At 56.8% G+C, this 26,055-nt stretch overlaps 1 protein-coding gene across 3 annotated transcripts in view; it reads right to left on the reverse strand.

Moving 5' to 3' along the window:
• Positions 1-26,055, reverse strand: part of DSCAML1 (DS cell adhesion molecule like 1) — a 322,440-nt gene that overhangs the window by 76,567 nt on the left and 219,818 nt on the right. For all 3 annotated transcript variants that reach the window (XM_036919865.2, XM_036919868.2, XM_036919869.2), the window contains exons 4-10: positions 21,918-22,064; positions 16,861-17,139; positions 14,182-14,457; positions 11,715-12,011; positions 9,746-10,018; positions 610-888; positions 84-203 (exon numbers count right to left, since the gene is read on the reverse strand). In XM_036919865.2, the coding sequence (XP_036775760.2) occupies positions 84-203; positions 610-888; positions 9,746-10,018; positions 11,715-12,011; positions 14,182-14,457; positions 16,861-17,139; positions 21,918-22,064 (1,671 nt within the window). The remainder of the gene's footprint in view (positions 1-83; positions 204-609; positions 889-9,745; positions 10,019-11,714; positions 12,012-14,181; positions 14,458-16,860; positions 17,140-21,917; positions 22,065-26,055) is intronic.

The raw sequence follows: 26,055 nt of genomic DNA on the forward strand, positions 1-26,055 counted from the left end.
AGCTGCATGTGGGGACCAGGTGCAGCGCCCTCCCCTCCCCTTCCCTGGCCAGGCTCCGAGATGCTGGCTAGCTGGGGGCTTACCCTTGGCATGCTTCCACATGACCTTGGGTGGAGGGTAGCCATCCACCGAGCAGTTGAGCACGCCAGCTTTGCCATAGATGCCATCCTGGTTGTTGGGCTGCACCACAAATCGAGGGGGCACTGCAGAGAGAGGGAAGGTGGAGAGATACAGAGCAGCTCGGTCTGATAGGTTTTCTAGGGCTCAGGTAACTTCTGTTCCATGTGAGCCCAGCCCAGCCCATTATAAAGTTGTGGGAGCAGGCAGCTCTGAATCCCAAGATGCTGGGAGGGTTTGCTGAGCGCGGGTGGGAAGCTTGGAGTTCTGAGTTCCAACTCTGACTTCTCCAGTGACTAACTGAGCAAGTGCCTCCCCCTTCCAGGGCCTCAGTTTCCTGGCCTGGAATGTAAGAGGCTCGACTGTCTTGATCTTTAAGGCCCCGTTGGAGACAACCTCCCATCAGCCTGTGATTCAAACCCGAAATGTGGAGAGACCCCTTTAGCAGCAGACAGAGCTGGGTCCTCCCTCCCCCGTGGCTGGCCTGCTCACCACGCACGATGAGCTGGCGCTCCCGGCTCACGGTGGCTGCTGCGTTGCTAGCGATGCACGTGTAGTTGCCATTGTGTTTGAGGGACACGCTGGAGATCTGCAGGGAGCTCATGAATTCCTTGCTTTCAATGGTCACGCCTGAGCCTGAGATGATCACCTGTCCGTCCTTCCTCCAGGTGATGCGGATGGGCATGTCCCCCGAGGACACCACACAGGGGATGTAGAGGAGCTGGCCAATGGAGGCGGGCGGGAACTCGAAGGGCTGAATCAGAGGGGGCACTGGGGAGGCAAGGGGGGCACTGCCGTCAGGCTCCCGACTCGCCCCGGCCTGTTCACCTGCCTCACTGTTATGCTTCTCCCGACCCTGGGGTGCCCTGGCTGGGAGTCCCCTGAGGGGCTGGCGCCTTGTTCTATGCCTGCTGAATCTCTTGGGGAGCCCTGCATTGGCCGTTGGTTCGCATCTCCCTGCCCACCCAGGCTGGCCCCACGGTCACTGCTCAGGGCCCTGGCTGGTCTGTGTTCATCCTGACCTTCAGGTTTGCCCTGGAGTTGGACTGGTGAGGAGCCCTGTGCTTCCCAACTCCCTCTGCCTGCTGACAGTGCCCAGCTCCCCCAGCTTCCCTGCTGCTCCTCAGCGCCCCCAGGCCCACTTTCTCATCCTGGTGCTGCATGTCATAGTTCTCTGGGGGACTAGGGTTAGTAAAGATGATGTGCACAGGCTGGCACGGGAAGAAGCCGGCACTAGACTGCCCACCACACACGTCCCACAGCTGCTCATCTACAACCTGGGCACTGTACCTGGTCTCCTGTTACCCGCCCAGCCCTTTCCACCATCACCAAGCATTAGGACTGGCGAGTGGGAGCTCCTGTTGCTGGTTCTTTCAGTTATACACACCATCTCCCTGAATCGTCTCTCCAGTAATATGATGTGAGCTTGACTGTCTCTGCTTTACAGATGAGATAACTGAGGCTCAGAGCAGAGAACTGGTCCCAGGCCACCCGGCTCATAAGAGGTGCAGTGGATTGAGCCCTGATCTGTCTGCTGTCAAGTCCAAGCTCTTTCCCTCCTGCTGCCTGGGAGCCTTTCTGAGAAAGTCCCAAACATGCCCAGACCCTTTGTCTCATAAGTGAGCTCCCCTTGGGTGGCAGGAAAGAGCAGAGTGGGAATCCTGTTGCCTGGATCATCCGGCTGAGCACCAAGCACACAGCCTCCCTCCCTGCAGAGGTCCAGCACCTCCACCTCCCTGCCAGCATCTCAGCCCTGGGGGGCATGTCTGGAGGCTGAGGGGCTGCGAGAGGGGTCCTCCTTTCTCAGCTCCGGCGAGAGCACCAGCCATTGTCTTTATGATAACTCAATTAGGCCACAGCGACTTCCCCGGCAAGTGGGGGGAGAAGAGAGAGGAGACAGACAATCAGTTTAACAAAGATGAGCACCGGGTAGATGAGATCTCCTCTCTGCAGCCGGGTAATTAAATTACGAGGCTGTCCACAGTCCTCCGGCCTTCTCCCAGGCACCAGCTCTGGCCCTCCTGGGAAGCCTGCCCCTCTCTACCCTGGGCTCCCCAGGGGCGGCCACAGCAGGGACAGTCCCTGAGGGGGAAAGGCTAGGGGGCAGCCTATGCACTCCCAAAGGCCCTTCATGCACCCCTGGGATTTTCAGGTCCCAGTAGGGAGCTGCCCCTGGGGAGAGCCAGGGGTGGTCCTAGAAAAACCCTCGGCAGCCCTTTGGATGCCTGGGAAAGTTCTGGATCAATTGCTTTAGGTCCAGAAGAAGTGACATGTAGGAAACGTTGCTTCCATGACCCCTGGGATGAAAGCCAGACCCATGGGATGAAAGCGGGGCCCTGAATGACCTTCCCATCGCCATCTCCCACCTTACCCATCATCCAGCCACAGGGCTCTCCCAGGGCCCCATGAACCCCCACAGCTCCAAGCCTCAGCCCCTGTATGGATGAACGCAGCTGGGCATCTGTCCTTGTCTGCTATTTCTTGTGCTCTACTGGGGCCCAGATCTGGGCCCTGAGTCCCACCAGGTTTTTCAGGGGCTCCAGTCATTGTCTGGATCTCTCCATTCCAACCTCTGGCGGCCCTGCTCCCTGGGCTGGGGCCTTGTCTGCAGTATTCTGAGCGGTTTCCTGGGCCTTGGAAACATCCAGATAGATTTCTCTGGAGTCCTGACCTTAGTAATGGCCCAATGACCATTGCTGAGATTTCCCAGAGATTCTTCTGTTGGGCTCTGCTGATGCCCCCACCTCCCCAACACAACATTTTTTGGTGCAGAGATGGGATTGCAGCCTCTGGCCTCCCAGAACTTTCTGATGGAGCTGTTGCAGAGACTCAGATCGGCCCCCAGGTTTCCGTAGTCCTGGCAGGACCAATTCTGGTCCAGTCCTCCTTCCCACTAAGGCCCAAAGCTGGAGTCAGCAGGCCTCGTGGGAACCTTCTCCCCATCTTTTCAGACGCTGCTCTGGGGACGCCTCATCCGGGAATGCCTGAACGTGACCCAGGGGAGGGTCAAGCGGTGATGAGGGTTGCAGAGGGGGACGTGTGGGAAAAGCAGGTCGCTGGGAAGTTCTGCTTAGGGAGGAGAGGGCTGAGGGCTTGTCAAGTCTGGAGGGCCCTGCCCCTGGGATGGGTGGGCAAGCGCTACATTCTCACTGAGGACAGAGTAAGCAGGAAGCGACCGACTGGAATCAGGCAGGAAGGTCTCGCTCAGGCCAGGGGAAGACAGTCGCTCTTAGTAAGAAGGGAGGGATTTAGATAATGGAACAAGTTCCTAAGGCAGGTTAATTCATTAATTAACTAATTCATCTAATATTAATGAAATGCCTGCTCTATGAAGGCATTATTACGCTCCGTGTGGGCTGGGGAAAGTAGGAACATGCTTAAAATACAGATCCTTCAGTAGCTCTTCATTTGCTAGGGGAGGCGAGATATTTCCCTCAATGATTATTGGAACAGCACCGACCTGGACATGCAGAGGCTGAACTCAGAGCAGAGGGCGGAGCCACTGGTCGGGTGACTACAGCTTCACGGAGCAGATGGCGTTTGGACTGAAAGTTTAAAGGACACAGACTCTTTACAAAATACATGGGGTGATAGAGAGCAGAAAGGCTGAGCCAAGGGGCAGAGACCAAATCGGGGCTGTCATTTTCTTCCATTCTTTAGGAATAACACTGACGGGCTACCGGAGAGCCCGCTGAAGTAGAGAGTAATCACATTCCCTCCTGGGGGGTTGGACGTTCCCCTGGGCTGGCCGGAGTTTTCTGGAGCGCTACCGTCCTCTGGGAGGCAGATGGGCAGACAGCTCCCAGAGATCCACGGCAGGCTCCCAGCTCCCCTCGCTGCCCCCCAACAGGTTTAGGGGGCAGGCGTGCCGCTGGGGCTGGTGAGCCCCTCAGGAACTCTTTGGTGGGAGTGCTGGGGGCCTGAGCGGAAGCCCTCGGCTCTAGGCCAGCATTCTGACAGTCCCATAACACCAGGCGCGCGAGGACAGCCAGGAGGAAGAGGGCCCAAGGACCCTGCTCTTTCACGGGCTTGCTGCACACTAAGAGGATCGCTGTGAGTGCGAGGCTTGAGAGGCCGGGTGTGGGGGCTCTGTGATGTGCACGTGGGCAGCTGCCCGGCTGTGGGGCTGCTTTCCGAGCTGTCAGTCAGCATTGTCTTCCCCAGCGCTCAGAGGTGGACATGGGCTAGCCGAATGTGTGTGTGTCCATTTCCGCCTGTGGGAAAGCAATCCTCAGGAGCAGGGCTCTGACCACCTCCATCACAGTGACGGCCAGGGACCTCTTCAGTGTTGATTGCAGTCCCAGCATGTTCCCAGCACACAGCCTAACATAGGGGGCATGAATGCCACATAACCCAGGGACTCTTCTCCGGAAGCCCCATTCCGGCCACAGGCGTCTTTGGCGAGAGGGTAACGCAGCTTTGAGGGACACAGGGTCTGAGCAGAGTGCCGCAGTGGCGACGGGGCCGGAGGCTGGAGTGGCTGAGGAGATACAGCAGTTGTGGCAGGCCGCGAGGTGTCCTGCCACCATAAAGCCTTTACGGCCACTTGTTTGGGAGTGCTGCGCAAAGGCGGGGGTGCTGACCACCAGCCCAGACCATAAACGCTTTATGGCATCTTTCAGCATCTCTCTCTGAGATGGAGCCTTTTTATTTACTGCAGCTATTTAGCAAAGAATGGGCACCGTGGGTAGTTGGCGCCTCTCTGCCCAACAGCATGGAGATAGGGAAAGAGCCACACCTGGGAGCCAGGACCCCTGGGTTCCAGACTCTGCTCTCCCCGCAAGTGACCCTGAGCAAGTCAACCCCTCACCACCATGCTGCCTCTGCCGTGCACCTCAGACCCCTCTCTGAAAGATGGAGGGCTTGCACCAAGTACTCTCCAAAGCCTGATGCTGATTTTCCAGGTGTAACAAGTCTAATATTTTAGAAATTATAACTTACTTCAGTTTTTCTTTTCTAATGCAACCCTCTCTTCTCAGGAGGACCTTCCCTAGCCACCCTTTGTAAAATTGCAACCACTGTCCCCTCCCTCTGGCACTCTCATCCCCACTCCCTAGGGCACATCTTTTACATATTTTATGTGTTACCCATTTCCCCACTGGAACGGAAGCTCCCCGAGGGCTGGGGTTTTTGTCTGTGTGGAGCACAGCTGTGTTCAATACAGTGCCCAGAGCACAGAGGGTGCTCAGTGACCGTCCTGACTGAGCCCATGGCTGCTGCTGTTTGGTCACTAGATCACGATCATGACACTGGCCGCCCAGCGAGGAGGATGCTCGCGTCTGTGTTCCTGGCTCACCCGCTCGGGACCAGGGCTGCTGGCAGCGGCGTCCTGGCTGAACTCTCCCCCAGGTGCACCTGGGCAATCTGCCCCTCTGGACCCTGTTATGTCCCCTTCCTGTGGATTCAGGTGGGTTCCTTCCAAAGCTCCGCCTCTGCCACCAGCAGGTGCTGGGCCAGGTGACTGGCTCTTCCATAAGCCCCATGATCACAGAAACCCCGGCCCATGTGCTGGGGAGGAAGCACATGGCAGGGCTGTTTCGAGCAGTGCGGGAAGAATGGGTGTGGTGGGGAGGACGGGCATTTGGGAGTGAGGGTGTGTGTGTGTGTGTGTGTGTGTGTCCTCTCCGTTTACTTCCATAGGACCCTGGCACTACCGCCCTACCCTGGCCTTGCTGAGCGTGGGCACAAAGACCCTCATGCCCTTGTTTTGGCCCCAGAGCCCCTCCGAGGCTCAGATGTGGGGACGGAGATGCTCCCTCACTGAGCCAAAGCCAAGGAGCCCCAGTTGCAAGCCTTGCCCTCTTAGTTAATCAGACATTCATTCTGTGTGCCCAGAGATGCTTTTATGCTACATTATTTTTCAGCTACAGGGGGCCCTAAAGACAGTAAATCTAGATTGGGTCTATGTGCCCTCCTCTCATCCTGCCAAGGAGCTCTCTGGATGCCCAGAGAAAAGTGCTTGCCCGCCCTACAGATTGGCTCTCCCCTGCAGTCAGTGTCTCGGGCAAGTCAGTGTCTTGTGGCCAAAGCCCAAGGAGCCCTCAGAGCATCCTCATCTTGCCCACCTTGCTGGGCCACAGCAGGCTCACCCGGGCAATATTTTATGTAGTACCACCTGCAGCCATCTGTTGCAGCTCAGGAGTTGCCTAATAGGAGGTTACAGACAGAATTTGTGTATATTTAACATCTGTGTATATTTAACTGCCAGCATGCATGTATGTATGTGTGTGAATGTGTGGACAGGTTAATGTGTATATATTTTTTGCATGTACATGCATATAGTATTTACCAATATTTCTATGCATGCACATGCATGCACACAGGTCTCCACATATGTGTGTGCATGCAGGTTTGGTATGTTCTCTTCTTGGCTCAGTGTTTGAAAAATTCATCAGAAGACAAGCAGTCCCAGAAGGAACGGAGGCAGCAGTTGTTTTTCCAGCTCATGGAGCAGCATGAGATTTTGCCCCACCTCCCCCACCAGCCTGTGCCCCACAGAGAGATGTGGGGGTCGGAGGTGGAAGGGTGGTGGTGATGGTGGGGGGGACACGCTTCCAATTGATCTCAAGCTTCTAGTGCCCTGTCCCACCCTCACCTGGCCCTTTTCTCTACTCCAGGTCTCTGCTCTGATCTTCTGGGTGGGGACGCATGGCCCAGCCTGGCAGCAGGGGTGGGCTTTAGAGAGCTGCCCCTGGGCCTGTTCCCTTCCGCCCCCAGTCAGGCCCCGCTCCACGCCCAGGGGCACCTCCTCCCCCCTCCCCCTTGAGTAGTTCTTGGAAGAGCACATCAGCTAATCAAGCAGCGGGATCATAATCAGCTCTGATGGGTTCTTCTGCAGAAATGCATTCTAATGAGGTGCGGGCAGAGGGAGTGGGGGGATGAGGAGGAGGGACCTGAGCTCTCCGAGTGGCCCTGCCTCATACACGGTCCCAGAGCCCCGCATAGAAAACAGATGACACCCCTTCTAGGCTGGATTTTCAGGCCCTGAGAGTGGGGAAGAGGGAATGTGTGCACACGTGCCTGTATGCACGCATTGTACACACACACACGCCCTTGCTTTATGAATGCCCGGCTTTGTACTGGGTGGGGGAGACATGGGCCCAGTGCATGGGCTCTGTCCTCTGGGACCTTGCACACACACGCACACACTCCCCCTTTCCTCTTGTCGCTAAGCACAATCACAACAGCCCCAGCGAGTCGCTGAGACGGAATGCATCAGATTCAATTCATTAGGACTGATCGCTCCCTGAATGGGGTTGAATAATTGATGAGCAGAAGCAGCTTTCAGGATGTTCCGCGTACTCGGAGGCTCGCAGGAGCCCTGTTTTTTTTTTTTTAAAGCCAACAAACCAGGCCAAATGCTCACTGGTACGGGCAGGCAAAGGGAGTGGAGCAAAGGTTCGATGTTTTAATAAGTGATGTTTACACTGTAAACGCTTGGTCCACGCTTGTAATGGAAATGGATACGGGCGGCCTTTGATGCCAGGAGTCGGGGACGCAGGCTGTGCTGTATTCCATGGCCACCAGGCTGGGATGCGGCCTGGGGTTTGCACAGGGCTCCAGGTGGGCAGAGGCCTTAGGCTGAGAAGTGGCCAGGACCCCTCTTTGCCTGGCTGGGGTGCAGCAGCAGCAGAGAGGCAGGGAGGCAGAAGCTGTTTGGGTCTCCAGGGCCTGAGAGGGCCACAGAGCTCCCCCAGTTCTCGGGACTCAAAGCGAGGCTTCCCAGCAAGCCACTCCATCCCAGACTGTCTCAGTTTCAGCTCAAAAAACACACACTGTCTGGCACTGTGACAGGTGGTGGGTGCACAAGGATGCATGTGACACGTTCCCTGTGTGCTGATGAGGGTGAGGCTGGGTGACAAGGGAGAGAAGTACGGAGCCCACCTTTCCCTGGTCCTGCTCAGGTTTTCCTGCTGTCCCCCTGCTCCCATCAGCACCACAGGCTTGGAGGGGCCAGACCCACATGCTGCCTCTGTCTCCCTGAGCCCTTCCTTCTCCCACACTCCCCTCTTCTGTCCACAGGCCTCCACTGCTTCCGGAGTCTGGGTCCCACAGGGGCCTCACCTCTGTGCCAGGGTCCTTGCACAGCCTGGCCCCTCTGCCTCTTGTCCCTTCCTCTGGCCTGGAGCCCCTGGAGCCCCGGCTAGCTGCCTGTCCTCTCCGGGTTCGTGCTGTCTCTCGGGGACGTGGAGGGGGGACTCCCCTCCTCTCCACTCCGGGGTGGCACAGAGCTCTCACAGGCCTGTCTCTCTTCCTGACTCCCTCTCTGACTGTCCTGGGGGCCCTCTTTTTGCCTGAGATGGAGGGTAGAAATGCTCCTCCTCCCAGCCTGCCCTTTCCACAGCTCCAGGTCATTCTGGGTTTGAGAGTCTAGAGTTAAACAGACCTGGGAAAAATTCTGACTCCAGACGACTGTTTACTTAACTTTTCTATGCCTCAGCCTTCTGCCCTGCAAATTGGGGCTAAAATGCCACCTGCCTTAGATAAGTGGGCAGTGGCAGCATTAAGTGGAACAGAGCATGTGGTTGGCACATCACCCTCCACGGTGACAGCTGTCGTGCTATTGGAATGACTGTAGTTGGCTGCTGGAGGTCGGGGTGCAGGCAGGAGACCTCAGCCCTCCTCCCTCTCACGTGGAGCCCAGGTGCCATCTGCATATGCTTCCAGAGCCTTCGGCAGCAGAGGACAGGCCCCTGCATATCCACCCTGTGCTTGAACCCACCTGGCTCTTCAGAAAGGGACATAAGCCCCTTGCCCATCACGCCACCAGACTCAGTGACCTCCCCCCCGCCAGCTGCCTGGCTTTCACCGGCCTTTCCTCCCCAGCCTGCCCCCAGAGCAACCAGGCCACCCTGCTCTCACCCACTGCCCAGACGGTCTCCAGGCCTGACAGTTCCGAAGAATTTATTTGGGGGGACGTGTCACAAACCCATACAAGGAACATCCATTGTTTACTCACATTCATTTACTTGCTCTTTTCTATTCATTCATTCATTTAAACCACAGACCTTTGCTGAATGGCCACCATGTACCAGGCACCGTGCTAAATGCCCCCACACAAAACACATGCCTCATGCAGGGGAGCATGAGGGCCTAGGAAGGAGGAGCATTTTAGGCACCAGGTGGCACTTTCTAGGCCTCAGAGCATTAGCAGGTGGACGGGCCTTGACCACCCCACAAAAGCAGCCCATGCCACCATCCGGGCCCCAGAAAGGGGTCAGGGCACCCAGCCTCCTGTTGCTTCGCTCTCCTGCCCTTCTCCCACGCCTGCTGGTCTCCAGGGCCCCTGCTGAGCTCTGGGTGGGTCCCTGCTGGCATCAGGGGACTTACACAGCCCACCATCTCTGACCTGAGCCTCTCTGGGTGTCCCTGGCCCCCCATGCCCCTGGGGGGGTCAGTGCTGCCTCATCCTGCAACCTCCAGAGGGAACCTGGCTATAGAGGATACATGGCTTGCTTGTGTCCCCCCACAATCTCCCACCTGCCCACTTTCTCCCAAACTCCGGCTTGGGGCCCCCTTCCTTGGCCTTCCACTCACTCAGGATTGCCTGCTGCTCCCAGGCGGCTGGCTGGAGGGGGTCCCCCAATCCTGGGTGAGCAGGCGGGTCCTGCACTAGGGGGAGGCCTACCTTTGACGGCCACGTGGACACTCTGGCTGATGGAGAGCTGGGGCTGGACGAGGACGCTGCACAGGTACTCCCCCTCGTCCATGCCCTTCTGCACGTCGGTCAGCTTGAGGGTCCCGTTCTCGAACACCACCTGGCGGTGGTTGTCGGGCAGCAGCAGGGCGTCCTTGTACCACTTGATGGAGTAGTAGGGATAGCCGATGACTCTGCAGTTGATGAGCGCGTCCCGCCCGGCCACCGCGGTGATGTTCCTCATGGCTCGGATGCTCGGGGGCCCTGGGCGGGAGTCAGGAGGGGGAAGGAGGAGGAGAGGAGGAGCCGGGGGGGGTGCGGTTAGCCAGGGGCAGCCAGGAGCTGCCCTGGGATGCCCTGCTCAGCTTCTTGGCCTCTGAAACTATCAGGGGATCAGGGGATGGTGACGTGGTGCAGGGAAACGGAGGCCTTTACTACAAAAGCTAAAGGCGGAGGTGGCACCTGGGGTCCCCACGGTCTCTCCGGGACACACTGCCACTAGCTTCAAATAGGTGCAAACAGACATGTTCCACTCATGCCTGGGGCAGGAATCCATTCCCCTAATGGGATGGGGTATACGAGCAAACCAAAGTCTCACCAAGAAGTGACTAGGATTTGTGGGGGAGGGAGGGAAAGTCCTCATTTATGAAGAGATTAAGATTTTGGGGTTAAATTGGAAATGTGGATATTTTGCTATTTTCATTTGCCTTGTTCACACGATGGTCTTGTAACCAAAAAGGATCTTACATACAGTAAAAGTTAGAAGGGCGGTAGGAAGGTCTTCATGGGATGCGTTAATTCCCCTTTAACAGGTTTTGTGAGCCCTGGAGAAGGGGCTACAGGTGGGGGGCTCAGATCACACCGTGGGGAGGGAGTGTGTTCAGCTGGGGTGCTGGGCAGATGGCAATGCGGCGGTTGTAAAGGGGGCTCAGAGGCCACCAGGCAGGGACAGGGCTAGAGTAGGTACAAGGCACTTGGGCTTCCTGTGTCCCACCTAGTAGATGAGAGGCTGGGCCACGGAATCTCCCAGGACCCTGCAGCTCTGTCCCCTTCCAATTCAGAGCAGAGGGCATGACTGTAGCCAACGGGGAGGCCATGTTTCTGCTGTGGGATTGGGGGCCCAGCCCAGGTGAATTTGGCATGAACCCCTGTTCCCCTGTTTTGTCCTCATGGCAGCTACCAGTGCCCTCAACCAGCACCCCACTCCTCCTTCCACATTCCTCCTCTTCCTAAGGTCAGAGGTCACTGGTAGGGTCAGATGTGGACCAGTCTGACCCCATAAGGCTGCAAAGAACTTCAGAGGAGGCTGTTCTCATCGCAGTGACTTGAAGAACTGAGATATGGGGACCATCAGCTGAGGATTCCTTCCATCAGCCTTGGGGCACCCCCAGCCTCAGCCCCCTACTCTTTATGGTTGGGGCCTTGGCAGGGAGGAGGGGGTGGCACATGGGGAGCTGACGCCCTGGCTCCTGGCTGCTTACATCTCCTGGAGCATGGGGGCTGGCACAGTGGGAGGACTCAGGGAGCACAGCCTTGGTGGGCACCACTACCAAATGTTGAGCCCTGCCCCACAGCCCCTTCCCTGTCCGGCTGGTGAATGCCTATGGGGAGCTTAGTGTACCTGGGGCCTGAGGGATTTGATGGGGAGGAACAAGGTTGGGGGGGACAGGTCAGATCACAGGAGAAAAGGGGGTAGAAGGAGGGAATGGGAACGCAAAGGGGTGTGAACTATACCAGACACAAACACACACACACACGCACATGCACGCACACACACACACAAGAATGGCTGATGGGACTTGTGGAGGGCAGCGGAAGGGGGAGAAAGAGAGGAGGGAGGCTTCTACTAAAATCAAAATGACGATTAATAGTAAGCACTAAACACCACAAGAATAATGGAGACCACAGAGATGGCAAGGAACTCAAAAGCCTATTCTGATATTTAAATGTAGACAGGCACCTCTTACGTTTATTCGCGCCTGATATTCAGCACTGCCCACCGAGTTCCGCGCCGTGCACCGGTACACGCCCCCGTCGCGGATCTGGGGCCCCGTGACGTTCATGTGGCTGATGGTGGTGCCGTCGGACATGGTGTACTGGCTGGTGCGGTGGCTTCCGTCCCGCACGATGGGCTCGTCGTCCAGGGCCCAGGTGACCGTGGGGGGCGGGGCGCCCTTGGCCGCGCACATCAGCGAGAACTGCTCCCCGGGGTTGACCACCTTCTCACTGAAGGACGAGACGATGCGGGGCGTGCCGTCTGCAGGGAGCGAGGAGCCCCCTTCAGGGTCACCGAGCCACGGAGAGACCGTCCCACCAGGCCACCCATACCATCAGGGGGAGGAGCAACTATAATAACAATACAGAGCTTCCAGGTACACAATTCACAGGCTATCCACAAAACCCTGCCAGGCACCCATTACTGCTACACAGGAGCTGAGACCCCGGATTCGAGTCCTCCCTCAACCACTTCTTAGCGCTGTGTCTTCCGCCTTCCCATCTCTTATCCGAGGAGGATGAAGGAAATTGGGGTAATGGCTTTACCCTCCTAAAGCCAGTGCTGTGAGGACTGAATGAATGAACGCATTACAGATGCTTAGCAGTGCTTTGTAAGTGCTTAATAACTGTTAGCTCCTCTCCACTGTTCCTTTTCTGCCTCCTTCTCCTCCCTTTATTAATAAAGACAAAGGGGTTCAGGGGCTACTCTGTGTGGAGCCAGAAACTGACTGGGCTGGACCTGCAGAACCCGATGCCAGTTCTGATGCCAGCAGGAGGGGGGTGGTGCTATAGCCCTGTTAGCAAAAAACACCTCAGGTTTGAGGCTTGAACTGCAAGCTGCCCAGGGGCAGTGGTGGTGGGCGTCTCTGGCCAGGCCTTAAGTCTTGGCTAAACGAATGACTGGGCCAGGACAGGTAACCACGAGCCCCAATTTCCTCCAAGGCACATGGGGGATGCAACTATTAACCCTGGCCGTCTTTCTACATGGGATTGTTGTAAAGGATTGACATAGGTGTTAAGTACTTTAACAAGCAAAAAACCAAGAAAACATACAAAGGGAAAGCCAGGCAAATGTAACATGATACTCTACTGCCCACCTACACTTCACCCCAGAATGCTGATGTCAGCCCAGTGTGCCAGCCCCTAGCCCCATTTCTGGGAGACACTCTTAACTAAATCTGGGAGAACCTGGCGCCTGGCAGAGCCCGGGACTGCCCACCAGGAATCACTGCCTATGACCCCTCCTCTGCCTCCTTCCCTGAGCCCCACCTCTCCGGCTGTCCTGCCCTTCCCATTCCCTGCCCCTCCCACCAGCCTCATTCTTCAAATCCCTGCTCTGAACTGGCCAACGATGGCTGCCCCCTCAGAGAAAATGCACCCGGTGCAGAATCCCCTGAGATGAAAGGCACCCCTTTCAAAGTCCCTGCGTCTGGCTGGTGCGCTTCCTCACTGGGAAGACAGGGCAGGGATCTGGCAGGACAAGAGGAGACAGGCCGATGGAGGAGCTGTTAACTGGCCCAGCCCCAGGGTGAGGGGTGAGGGGATGCCCAGGTCCCAGCTCCCACCTTCTGAGGAATGAGGACCCACAGGCTGTGAGGCAGACCCACGTGGGACCCTGAGAGCCGAGGGGCTTGCCTGGGCTTGGCGTCTTTGTTACTATGGAGAAAAATCCTATTGAAAGGAACAGGGTCATGGGGTTTTTATTTTCTTTTCTTTTGAGGGCTGGGGAACCACTAAATTTATTGAGAAGAATAGGGCCTCTGCTAACCCTCACTGTATCTTTGTGCAAAAAAATAGCCCCACACCAGGGCTCATGGCTTGGCAAGTAGAGTGCAAGCTGGATTTTAGTCCTTACCCTCTTGGTTGGGCACTTTGTGCAGTGAACAACCTGGACAACCATATACAGATGTGCTGGGTGAGGACCCTGGGTGGTGGCAGCTTTGAAGGGAGAGAGAAGCAGGTGGAAACCCAGGTCCGAGGTAAGAAACAGGGCCTGCTGTGAAGGGGCCTCAGGCAGGGATGGGATTCAAAAGTCTGGAGGTTCCAGGGCCTCCGAGACATTGAAAACCTTTGAGATCCTGAAGAAGACCCTTTAATAGTGAAGTTCTAGTGATTTGGGGATGCAGAGGCAATACAGCATGATGGTTAGGAGACCTGAGTTCAAATCCCAACTCTGTCCTTTGACAGAGCTGTGCGACCCCGAGCAAGGGCCCGAAGCCTCAGTTTCTGCAACCGGCAAAATAGGGAACATTAAAGCAGTGTCACCCGCAGAGCCCTTGGGAGCATCGACCACGATAGGCATCTGCTTGGCACGTGGTAAGAGCCGGATAAATGCCTCCTATCAGGAAGGGAGGACGGAGCCTGGGCTGGGTACCTCCTGGCTGGGTGGTGAGAATCCTGCCCCCGCCTCTGTCCCGGCCGCCCCTGCTCACCCTCGAGCACAATGATGGCGAAGTCCTGGGTGGTCTGGGCCTTGCGGGTGGCGAAGCACTGGTAGGCCCCGGAATGGCTCTTCTGGGCCGAGGTGATGAGCAGGGTCTCGTTGCTGAGCCCGCGGACGGAGATGGCCTCGTCGGGCAGCAGCAGCTCGGTGTTGCGGTACCAGCGGATGGAGAACTGCGGGGAGCCCACCAGGGCACAGGAGAGGATGACAGTGCTGCCGATGCCCGTCTTCAGCTTCTTTGGCGTCAGGGTCACGTGAAGGGGGTCTGGGCCCGGCCGGGCAGGGAAGCGGTGGGGGCAGAGGGGGAAGGGGCGGAGAAGAAACAGGAAAAGGGCTTACTGTGGTGGGGTGCGGCTGGGGGCCGGCCGTGTCCCAAGAGGCCCTGGTGCTGTCCCCAGAGCCCGTGTGAGGGGGACTGGGACTAGTGAATTCCCCTAGACCTTAGTTCACCCAGCTGTTAAATGGCAGGGTCAGGCCAGGAGACGACCTGCTCATTAAGATGGCCTGAGCTTTCCTGGCACGTGCCCTCTGCCCAGGTGGGGCTGCTGAGGCTCCTGAGGGCGGGAGCTGGCTGGCGCATTAGCTTGTCCCCTACCTCAGAACCCAGGGAAGCCCCTGTCCCCACACCCACGTAGATAAGCAATTGCCACGGTCTGTTCATCTGATCTGCTTTATACTCTTCAGTCCACTCTCTGCCCCTCATCCCCACCACCGCAGGCCATGCCTCCCAGCCCGGACCCATGCGGTGCCCTCCTGCCTGCCTCTGTACGCTGCAGCAGGCCACTGCCCAGCTGAGACCTTGCATAGTGCCCAACGACTCAGCGTGGCATTCAAGGCCATCAAAGCCCCCAGGCACCTTACTACTCTCTCAACGCACAGCCTCTAGAGCACAGCACCCGGCACACCTGTGCTGCTCCTTGCCCCCGGGCCTCTGCCTAGAGCATGCTTTGCCCCTTTGTGGGCTTTATTTCTCGTATCTGTGTGCATGTGCTAGAGTGTAAGCCTGTTACGGTGGAGGAATGTGTGCCTCTGTGTATGTGTACAGGCGCCATGTATGTGAGCATGTGTGTATGGGGAAGTGGGAATGTGAACTTTCAGCACATCTGCCTCCTGTGTGTGTGTGTGTGTGTGTAAGGACCTCCTGGCCTGTGTGTACTGAGGCAGGGGCTATGAACACCAATTTACCCAGAGGCAGGTTTGCTAATTTTCCAAGGATCTGGGTCTGTGCTGCCCTCCCGACCTGTTCCCTGAGACTGTGTGTGTGTGTGTGTGTGTGTGTGTGTGTGTGTGTGTGTGTCAGGAGGGTGGGGAGTGGGGGGGGGTCATACTGGACTGAATGATTTGGGCTAGTGCTTACGGCAAGAGGTAAGGGCATGCACCCTGGCCCCTTTACCTGCCTGCTCTGCTGTCTCGGGCTTGTTTTACAGGAGGGGACCCCCAGCCCGAGGCCGGCGCTCGGCATTCCACCTACATATTTGCGTCAGGCACTGTCACTTTCAGAGCGTTCCTAGGGGCTCCCTCTGCTCTTCCTGCTTCACATATATTCACATGGGGAGAGCGTCTTCTCAGTGTATAGATAAATGCCCTTCCAGTGCCAAGGTGCCCTCGGCTGCAGGGAGGAGATTGGGCCCACATCTGGGCTGAAGGCAACAGGACAGCAGGCCCAGAAGGCAGCCCAGGATGGGGTGGACTCTGTGTGCCTCTCTGGTCTACCCGAGGGCCCCAGACCTGCCGCTCTGTGCCCCTGAGCTGGGTGGCAAAGGGGGGAGGGGAGCCTCTTTGGTCAGGCTTAGTGGCAAAGGGGCTCCTTCTGCAGGATGGGGCAGGACCGCCTCTGGACAGCCTCCGTCCACTGCCTGGGTCACGGAGGACCCTCACGATGCCATCAGCACGATGCTTAGGGCCTCAGGCTGCTGCTGTTCCCTAGGAGTGCGTTTCCCCAGGGGCCTCCAAAGCCCAGCCCCGCTGCGGCTGAGGCCCTCCTCGCAGCACAGAGAGCAGGGGACTCAGAGTCCGACCCTGGATGCCAGAGCTGGAAGGGGCCTCCTCGTTTTACAGACGGGGAGCCCGAGGCCTGGCCACACGAGGGAGAGCCAGGGATGGGGGGGGGCAAAGGGTGCCCCTGGTCTCCCGAGTCCTTCGCAGGGTTCTTCCCGTGGCACCAGCCCTCTGCCTCTACGTCACTGCCCCCTGGGCCTCAGCAGCAGCAGGGGGCTGCCAAGCCTCCCGCTCTCCACGCCAGCTCCCTGACATTTGTCCCCTCTAATGGATGGACATCAGAGTACTTCTAGCACAGACCCCGCCTCTCCCCAATAGGCCAGGAAGACTTGCAAGCTCATCACCGTCACATTATTGCCCATTCTGAGTCCCGTGTCCTCTGGTGGGAAGGAAGGCCGGGATCATTATCCCATTTTGCAGAAAAGGACACAGAGGTGAGGATCACGGTTATGTGACTTACCCAAGGGTGATTACTATGCAATAATGCCAGACCCAAAAGGTAGGTCAGCTGATTTCAAACCCAGGGCTTTTCCCAGGCAGGACACCAAATTGCCTTCCCCAAGCAGGGGACTATCCCCAGCAGGGGCGGCAGCTGCCCTGACCCCGGCCCCGTCACACTGGGGTGCTCTCAAAGGTCACTCGAGCTGGAAGAGGGGCTTCCCCTGCTCACCGATGACCGTGAGGGTGCCCGTGGCCTCTGCCGAGCCGAAGGTGTTGGTGACCTCACAAATGTAGGTGCCGCTGTCCTCAGTCCGCAGGTCGCTGATGGTCAGCCCTGTGATGCGCTTGGTCCAGCGGCTGTCAGCTGGGAGGGGCCGGCCATCCTTAAGCCAGCGGATGGCGGGGATGGGGTAGCCGGAGGCGGCGCAGGGCAGCTCCACCGTGTGGCCGGCCCACACTTCCTGGGAGTGGAAGCCGTCCAGGATGGTGGGGATCGACTCGGCAGGGTCTGCAAGGCAGAGAGTGTCAGGGGCCCTGGCCAGCCCTGGAGGGGATGAAGTCGGGGCCGGGGAGGGAGGCAGGAGCCCAGAACAGGAACCCGCTGCCCACTGGTGCCCAGAGTGGGGGGTGCTCACTGTGCCGCCCTGTGCCCTGGACTCTGGCTAGAGTGAGGCCCTGAGAACCAGGACTGGAAGCTGGGGGGAGGAGAGGATATAGCGGGCAGTCTAGACTGAGTAGATAGACAGACAGACAGATGGAAGAAAGGAAACAGGACGAGGGGCAGCGAGGGAGGGCACGAGAGCGGCTTTCACACCAACGGTCCTGGACTCTGGCCCCGGCCCAGGAGCAGACGCATAGCATCTCAAGTTGGCAGTTCTTGGTAAGCCTTGGTCTGGGGCTCAGACTGGACTGCAGGTACTCCTCAAGGAGGGGGCGACAATCTGCCTGCCCTGCCCCGTCTCCTCCCACCTGTAATCTGGGCAGACTCAGAGCCAAGGCCAGTACATTTCCATGGGAGCCCAGTGGATGCAGAAGCTAAGCCTCTCCCCCCAGCCCTGAACAATCCTAGACCAAGGGCAGCCAGACCCTGCAGGACCCGTGGCCCTAACCTGCAGAAGACCAAGGCCCTTGGTAGGGTTCTGTGTGTGATGCCCGTGCTGTTTGTGGGCAGTCTCCAGCTGCTACTCAGTCTCATTCTTACCCTAAAGGCCTCCCTGGGCTTTCTGGCCACTGGGAACTTTCTCTGCTGTAAGGCCTCCGTAGGCTCCCCTTTGCCTACGTGATGCAACCCACTCCCAGGCTTAGGCCTTCTAGCACCATGATTCAGCCCCAGCTGAGTCCCTGGCCTAGCCCGCCAGGCCTGCCGCCCCCCACCTTCTTATCTCATCTCAACAGTTTCTCACTTGTAGCAGCTGTGTCCTCACACTGTTCTCCACCTGGGTGCCCAGCCAGCCTGCTCTGCTTGGCCAGCCCCTATTGGTCTTTCACAAACCGGCTTAAATGTCACCCCTTCTGGATGTTTCCCCCCACCACTCTCATTGGACTGCCATGGAGTTTTTTTTTTCTTTCATTTTATTTTCAAACAACCTTTTATTTTTAAAGAAAAAATTTAAAAGGATAATACATGCACATGGCAGAACTTCAGAAAGTGCAGCAGAGTATACAGTGAAGATGGAGCCCCCCTCACCCCTGCTCACAGCCACCCCATTTCCTCCCAAGCACCGTCGCCGCTCCCCCATGGTCCCCTCAGCATCAGTAGGCATGGATCTGTCTTCCCCAGGAGACTGCAAGCCTCTTGAGACAGTGTTTGTCCATCGCTGTATCTCCCATGCCAGGCACAGAGCAGGGCCTGTGACTGTTGGACCATTAAATGTCTGAGGGAGGATGTATAGGGACACTCAGGTGTGGGGTGGGCCAGGGGTCTGATTTTTCCACATTGCAGAATTATTATAGGCATAGAATAGTAGAGCTGGCTTAGGGACCCTGGCAGTCACAGACAGATGAGGACCCTGAGACCAGAGAGGTGCAGTGACCTGCCCAGGATCACACTGCAGAGCCAAGATCAGAAACCAGATCTCCCCTCCACCCTTGTTCGGTAAATAGGGTCTGAGACGGAATAGTCTAATACCGCATTTTGCTCAAGAACGAATGGTGAGAGTGGCCAACCTCTTCTGGGTCCTCTTTCACTAATGGGAAGTTTCCTGTGTCCTCAGCTCATTTCCCTTAGAGAAGGGTTGGGCTAGGAATTCTCCTCTCTAGGGGTAAGAGTTTCTAGAAAATTGTCTGCTCCCTTGACACCTTCCACTGATCTTCAGATGCATGGCCTGAGAATCAGGAACCCTGGGCACAAGTCTGCCTGGGTCGCTGATCAGCTGTGTGACCTTGGGTGAGTCTTCAGATCTTTTAGCCTGAGTTTCCTCCGTGTGGTGGAGGTGCTGCCTCTGGACCCTGTAAGGCCGTTGGAGGCAGCGGTGACAACATTCATGTCAAAGAGCTTGACTGACGCTGAATCACTAGGCAGATGTGCGGGGCAATTACTATCTGGCACCCGCCCTCCCTGCCCGCTCTGTGCCTCTCTCCCCCTCCCCCCAACCCTGTGGGAATGCTTGGGATAAACAGACCCAGTGCCCGGGAAGAATTACTCAATGTGACACTTAATTGATGCAAAATACACAAATTCCGTGGCACACCGCAGAATTTACAAGCGGAGGGGCCAACAGGGTGGTGGAGGAAGGGGTGGAGGGAGGGAATTAATCACGGAGTCTCAGGCGTGAAATTAAATTCTGAGGGAAAGAAACCTCTTTCATTACTCTGGAGCAGAAGTAAAATGCTGCGGCGTGTATTGGCGACAGCCCTGGGGGACCAGGCGCTGCCAGGGCTGGTGCGGGGCTGGGGGAGACAGATGGCTGGGCCTGAGAAATCTCCTGGGCGTGCTGGGCCTGGGCCAGGTGGGGGTCAGAGCACCCCGGGGAGGCTGCTGGGACCTCCTGCCGCAGTCAAATCGTGCTGCCCTGGAAAGGGTACCCCTGTCTCTCCCCGCACCCCAACCCTGAGCATGGCTTCTGCACATGGCCCCGTAAGCTGTGAGCTGGGGAACCCCAGGTTAGTCTCTGAGCCTCTCTGATCACTGATTTCCTCCTCCTTTATAAATGCAGATAATGCCTATTCCTTAATGTGCAAGCAAGTCCTTGGTAAACTCTAAAAAGCGCCTCTGTGCATGGAATGGTTGTTACTAGATGGCATTTTAGGGGGCTCAGACTACTCTCGCAACTGCCTCCTCTAACTTAACAATAGAGAGAAACAAGAGTTGCTCACCCGATCCCCAGACTCCCAGATGCACACACTTTGGAAACGGAGTAGGAAAAATAGTGAGCAGCCACGGAGAGACAATAACAGCCACCACAGGGGCCCCGGGTGCTCACTACTGGGTGTCCCACGAATCAGGCGCCAGGCTAAGCTTGTTTCATCTGCTGTCCTATTTAATGTCTACAACCCCTTGGAGCACATTTTTCACTCCCATTTTACAGATGAGGAAGCTGAGGTTTGAGGAGGTTATTTTATGCCAGGTTGCGCAGCTCGTGAGTGGTGAGGCTCAGAGGCTCAGCCAGAAACTTCGGCTTGCCTCGAACACGCTGCCTATCACTCTCCTTTTCTCGCCTCCGGCCTGGGGAGAGGGATGGGTGGGTGGCCCTTTGGAGCACGCCGGGCCCAGACCCCCTCAGCCAGCAGGTGTGCTGACCAGGCCCCCTCGGCTGCCTCTGCCCAGAGACCCCCAGCTGCATCTCCGCCTCTGTGGCCCTGAGCTCCTGGCCAGGGCGGGGCCGCATCCTGCCCAGCCATCAGCCAGGAGCTCCCGGGACCTCTCAGCTGAAACCCACGCCCAGCGCCTCCCTCAGCACTGACTCCACCTCAGCCCTGGGAGGGGATCTGAAGCCGGGGATGGTGGGGCTGGAGGTGGAGGCTCCACACACGCGAGCCCCTCTGCTCTGCCTTGTGCCCAGATCAGGGGCCCTTTTGCCGAGACAAGCAGCTTGCAGACCACCTCGCACATCGCATCACATCAGGGCCTCTGTCCCCCCCGAGCCCCTTCCCCTTGGCACCCCCTGCCCCTGTTCCTTGCCCACCAGCTCCCTCTACTTCTCTTAGATTGCTTCTCCCTCCGTCGCTGTCATCTCCTCTGCACTGTCTCTGTGTCTGATCCCCCCGCCGGCCTATGTCTCTCTCTGTGCCCGGGCATCTCCCTTCTTATCTGCTGGGTGCCCCCCTACCTTCTCTGCTTCTCTGTTAGGGCTTTACCTCTCGGTGGGCAACTCCCACTCTCCTACCCTCCCCCACTCCTCATGGCTGGTGGGAAAGGTGGAGCAGAGGAAGGGTCAGTGTATCCTCCAGTTTAAAGAGGGTCTGTTTTGAGGGACTCTTGCTGTCCCCCCAAGTGGAGCATGAGGGGGCTAAATATTTGCATAGGACAAAGCGTCAGTCCCACAAGGGGGGTGGCTCCCTGTGTTTTCCCCACACTTCATGAGAAGCATGTAAATGAGATGCAGAACACCTCATAAACAAGCCCCTATCATGAGGAAGGGAACGGCTCTGACACATCTGGGGAGTGGACTGCAGATCCCCACAGGGCAGCTCCACCTCCTCCCTCTATGACAGCATAGTTTCCCTGGCATTGGTTAATTCCACCGATTTTCACTTAGTACTGACTATGTGCCAGGCATACGGCCAGGTGCCGGAGGTGCAGGGGGAGTCAGGGAGCCCAGTCCTTGCCCTCCTCTCTCCTGGTCTTGCCTCCAAATAGGTCAGGCAAGTGAGAGAGGGTCCTGGGTAGAGGCGGTCTGCTGGTCGGGGAAGTCTGGACCGGACCACAGAATGTCAGGCGCAGACGATCTGAGCAGTCACCCGGTCGAACTTCTTTCCCAGAGGCCACCAAGGTCACGTGACTTGGTGCCGTCTCCAACCTGGGTGTTCTATCGGTTTATCCTGCAGCCCAAAGCCACCTAATCCCACCTCCTCAACAGCAGAGGTTTTCAGATCGCAGGTCACAAACTGTTCGCAGGTTATGAAACCTATTTGGTGAGTTGCAGCCAGGAGAGTTAAGCTTCCTGACGTATAGACTCCTAAAAAGAATTTATCTCCGGAGTCCATACATGAAGGGCACCCCGGACCAAACTGGACTTGGTCTGTGCCTGTGTCCTTCAGTCCCCCGCTCTGAGTCCCCTAAGTACCCAGCAGACTCCCAGTCTGTGCTGCGGACGAGCCCAGGCCCCCACCAGCCTGCCCGCCTACCTGTCACGGAGAGGCGGGCCCCATTGCTCTGCCGGGTCTCCCCGCTGTACTTGTGCTTGGTGACGCAGCGGTAGGTGGACAGGGCGTCCTCCTTCTGCACGTCGGAGATGTACAGCCCGCCGTGGAAAGTAATAAAAAACCTGTTTTCTGGAGACACAATCAGGACATAGGCCGTTACTCCCCTGGCTGGGCACACGGTCAGAAGCAGCTCGGGCTGGCAGCCGGCCCTCTCCCGGGCTAGGACTGCTGCCTGGAGGGAGGAGGCGATGGAGACAACAAGGGGAGGAGGTTGGTGTGGCCTCGAAGACAGGGGAGCATCTCAAACACATGAGGATTTCCTGGCAAACAAATAGAAATTACTGTAATTACTCCCTTAAGTGTATATGCTTCAGCGTTTTACAGAAAGATATTGGGCTTTTGAAGCAGACGGCGATCTGGGTTGTGATCTGACTTGTCCACTTACTAGCTGTGTGACCTTGGGAAACTTACTTAACTCCTCTGAGTCTCATCTGCACAATGGGGTGCAAATAATACTTCCCGGGGCAGATGTCACGATTAAAAAAATAATAGTCTGGCACACAGTAAATGCTCACTTAGTGACTAGCAGCCCCCCCCCCCATCTTCCCTTCTCGATGAGAGTGTCAAACTCTTTCACATTCTTGCTCTTACAACTGTTTGAGATATTGTCACCATTTTCAGGTCACACAACCAGGAGGCGCACCGGAACTGGGCCTTCCGGCTCCCAGTGCTCCCTATGTACTGAGCCAGACACAAGCCTAAGTCCCTCCCTGTCAGTGTTAACCATTTACTCACTCAGTAAGTAATTCCTGAGGTTAAGCTATACTAGGAGTGGGGACATGGAGATGCAGATATACGATAACAATTCAACATGCAGTCCTTGAGCGCCCGTTTTGTGCAAGGCAGAGGTCCAGGCCCTGAGCTTTCCTTTTCCCGGCCCCTCCACAGTCTTACCAGGCTTGGCAGGATGCTGGACAGTCAGGCTATAAGACACCCATTTTGCTGATTACAACACATAACCCCACTCAGACGTGGAGTGGATCTCCTTGTCCCAGGTCCCAAGGCAAACCTGAACTTGAGCTGGTTCAGGGCTGATTTTAAAAGGGGAGAAGGTGGACTGGAGATTGGGGAGGGGCTCTCATTCGGCTTCTGGACTCCCTGACCTCACGACCGTGTCCTCCTGCCTGCGACGCAGCCAGACTGAGATTGAAAGCTACCTTTGGGTCCCCTTACCTGCTCTCTGGGGGCTAGACTGCTTTCCCGGGTGGGCACAGAAGACTCCAGCCTGCTGTTCTACCGGGAGGGAACACGGGAAGCAGGGCAGTGAGAATGGCTTAAAAGAAAGCTTTGGGGCAGGAGGGTAAGGCTGAGCCCACAGGAAGGCCTGCTAATATCAGAATGCCAGGCTGTCATAGGGAAACATTTTGGGTGACCCCATGCCCTTCAAATCCTATTATTCAGAGGTCTGCTTTCTCCACCTGGGGCCTGAGTGAACCCCCTCAACCAATGATAGGAGCTCTGATTCGAGCTCGCTCTCCTATTAAGAATATTAAGAATATCTCCTGTAAAGAATATTCCCTCTAAGCGCAAGTCCAAAATCTCAGTACCTGGGGACAGGGACCTCACCGAAGGACACTTTCCCACAATGAATGCTGTACAATTGCAGGGGTGAAAAGCTGAATGTGCTCCAGCACATCCTTGCAAAAGGCTCCCCAGCCTTCACTTGCATATCTCTGGGACGGGGAACTCACTACCTCATTAGCGGCCCATCCCACAGTCAATGACAAAGACTTTGTAAGATCTTCCTTTGGTCACAACTTGGTCCCTTCATAGCTGCCTCCAGGAGTCCTGGTTCTACTCACTGGAGCCCTGCAGAACTAGCCTGAGCCCACGTTGTTCACTCTCTCTCACAAATTGGAAGGCAGCTAACATGCCTTTGACTTTTCTTTAGGCTAAGCAGGCTTAGGATTTTATTTTTTAGTATTTATTTAATATGGTTTCAAATAACTTCAATCTGGTTCATCTTTTGCTTCTTAACAAACTTCGGTTTGTCTACACATCTCCTAACTTTCCCCCCCTCCGTCTCTCTGTCTTTCTCCCTCCCATACATCTTTGCACAGGACTAGACCTATTAGGTGCCAGGCACTTTGCCAAGTGGTGGAGATCTGACAACCAGCCTTACCTGGCCTGGGCAGAGTAGATCAGATCTGCCAACTCCTGGCCCAAGACTGCACTAGATTTTTGTGGGGATGGAGTGGGAGTGGGGAGGCCGCCCTCACCCTCTGCTTGCACTCAGCTGCACCGTGGACTCACACGTGTGAGCTGCTGTTAGGCCATTTTCCCTCTCTCTGCCCTTGGACGCCTGGCTATGTGGGCCCAGGTTTGGGACTTCACACGGGCCCTCGCTGAGCCCCCTCCTGTTGGGATCCCCCCCAGCCAAACACTCGGCCGTCTGGCAGCCTGCCAGTCCTCTGGAACACGGAGCCTGAGGACCCCTGCCACGCCTGCTCCAGCACCCAGGCCGCACCACGCAGACCCCCCACCCCGCTGTGGGGAAAAGATGAGCAGGAAGCGGTTGGGGGGCGTGGGACCGCAGCCAGCAGAGCGGGAGAGGGCCCGGAGGAAGCAGGGGAAAAGCCTGGCTCCCCCACCAGACTCTGAATGTGCCGTTTTGTCTCCATGTTGTGACATCCCAAAGTCAAATGCGGAAGCTCTCCCGTGATTTATTACGTAACTGGGACCCGAATGTAGAACTACTGGAGGGTATTGCTGCCAGTCAGAAGTACCCGGGTCGGAGGTGGTGGTGGTGGGGTGCAGAAAAACAGGAGAGACCCTCAAGCCACCCTGAGCAGCCCACAGGTGTCCAGCCTGGACGCATGGACCCTGTGATCCCACAGCTCTGCAGCCAGGACCTTGGTGCACTCGGCCCTCCTGGAATTTTTAGCTGAGAAGGGGTGCAGCGTGCTGGTGGTGGGGAGCTGGGGTTTCTATAGCAACCAGCAGCTGCTGCATCTGATGTTTCACATCCTTCATTGTCCTCATTTTCCCCCTCCTTCTTGTGCATATTTAATTGCAGTAACATTTCCAGACACAGTGTATGGTTCCTCCTGAAACAAAGGAGGGCTGCAGCCAGGGGATGCACAATGCAAGAGAGGGGAAGGAGAAATCAGGGGCGTTATGTTAATCCCCTCTGGGGGGACTTGTGCAACATTAGTTTTGCATGTTTGATGAAAATCAGATGATGGGCCTGCTGGGGAAGGAAGGAGAAAGAGGCCTGTGGAGTGAGTGGCAGATGGAATTGAGGGGGGCGGAGGCACAGCCCGTGGAGGGGTGGTTCAGAGGGGCCAGGTTCCACAAAACGGCTGATCTCGGAGGCTGGCCCCCGAGGCGGGCTCTCGCAGTCTGGCAGCCCGTGCTCTGCGCCCCAGGTGGGACCGGCCATCCCGGGAATGGGTAGCGGGGCAGCTATCCACACCGTGGCCCCTCCTCCTTGGGGCAGGCTGGGTGCAGCTGGATGAAGGACCTCCCTGCCCAGCCCCCAGCCTGAAGCCCCTCGGAAATCATTCCTGGTTGACACCATAACTGGGGGTGCTAATGGTATTTAGTGATCAGGGGCCAGGGACGCTGGACATCTTGAGTAACAAAGAACTGTTCTACCCAAATCCAACAGCGTCCCATGGGTATACACTGGAGGGTCACTTTCCTTTCGGCTCTGAGATAGAGACCTGTGTTTGCACGCCGACTCCGCCGTCGCACTGCTTGACTGTCCCATATCAAAGGCCTCAGCACCACCTGTGATCATGCCCTTGACCAGGGAGTGCTGTAAGTGGGTGATGACTCCTTTACTTCTTTCATTATTACTACGAATATTCCGTCTGCCTCACCAGCCTTTTCCATGCTGATCTGGAGCAGACCTGCCCTTTTTTTAAAGCTGAGTATTTATTGAGCACCTATTACATGTTAGGCCAAGGGCTTTATCAACATAATCTCATGTAATCTCCATGATCCTTTGAAATGGATACTATTACTATTAATAACCAAAGCACAGAGAGGTTAAGTAACCCACCCACAGTTACACAGCTAATAGTGGTAGGGTCTGAACCATTGGTCCCCTTCCTGT

This window comes from Manis pentadactyla, chromosome 13 (assembly GCF_030020395.1).
Source record: "Manis pentadactyla isolate mManPen7 chromosome 13, mManPen7.hap1, whole genome shotgun sequence".
Classification (NCBI taxonomy): Eukaryota; Metazoa; Chordata; class Mammalia; order Pholidota; family Manidae; genus Manis; species Manis pentadactyla.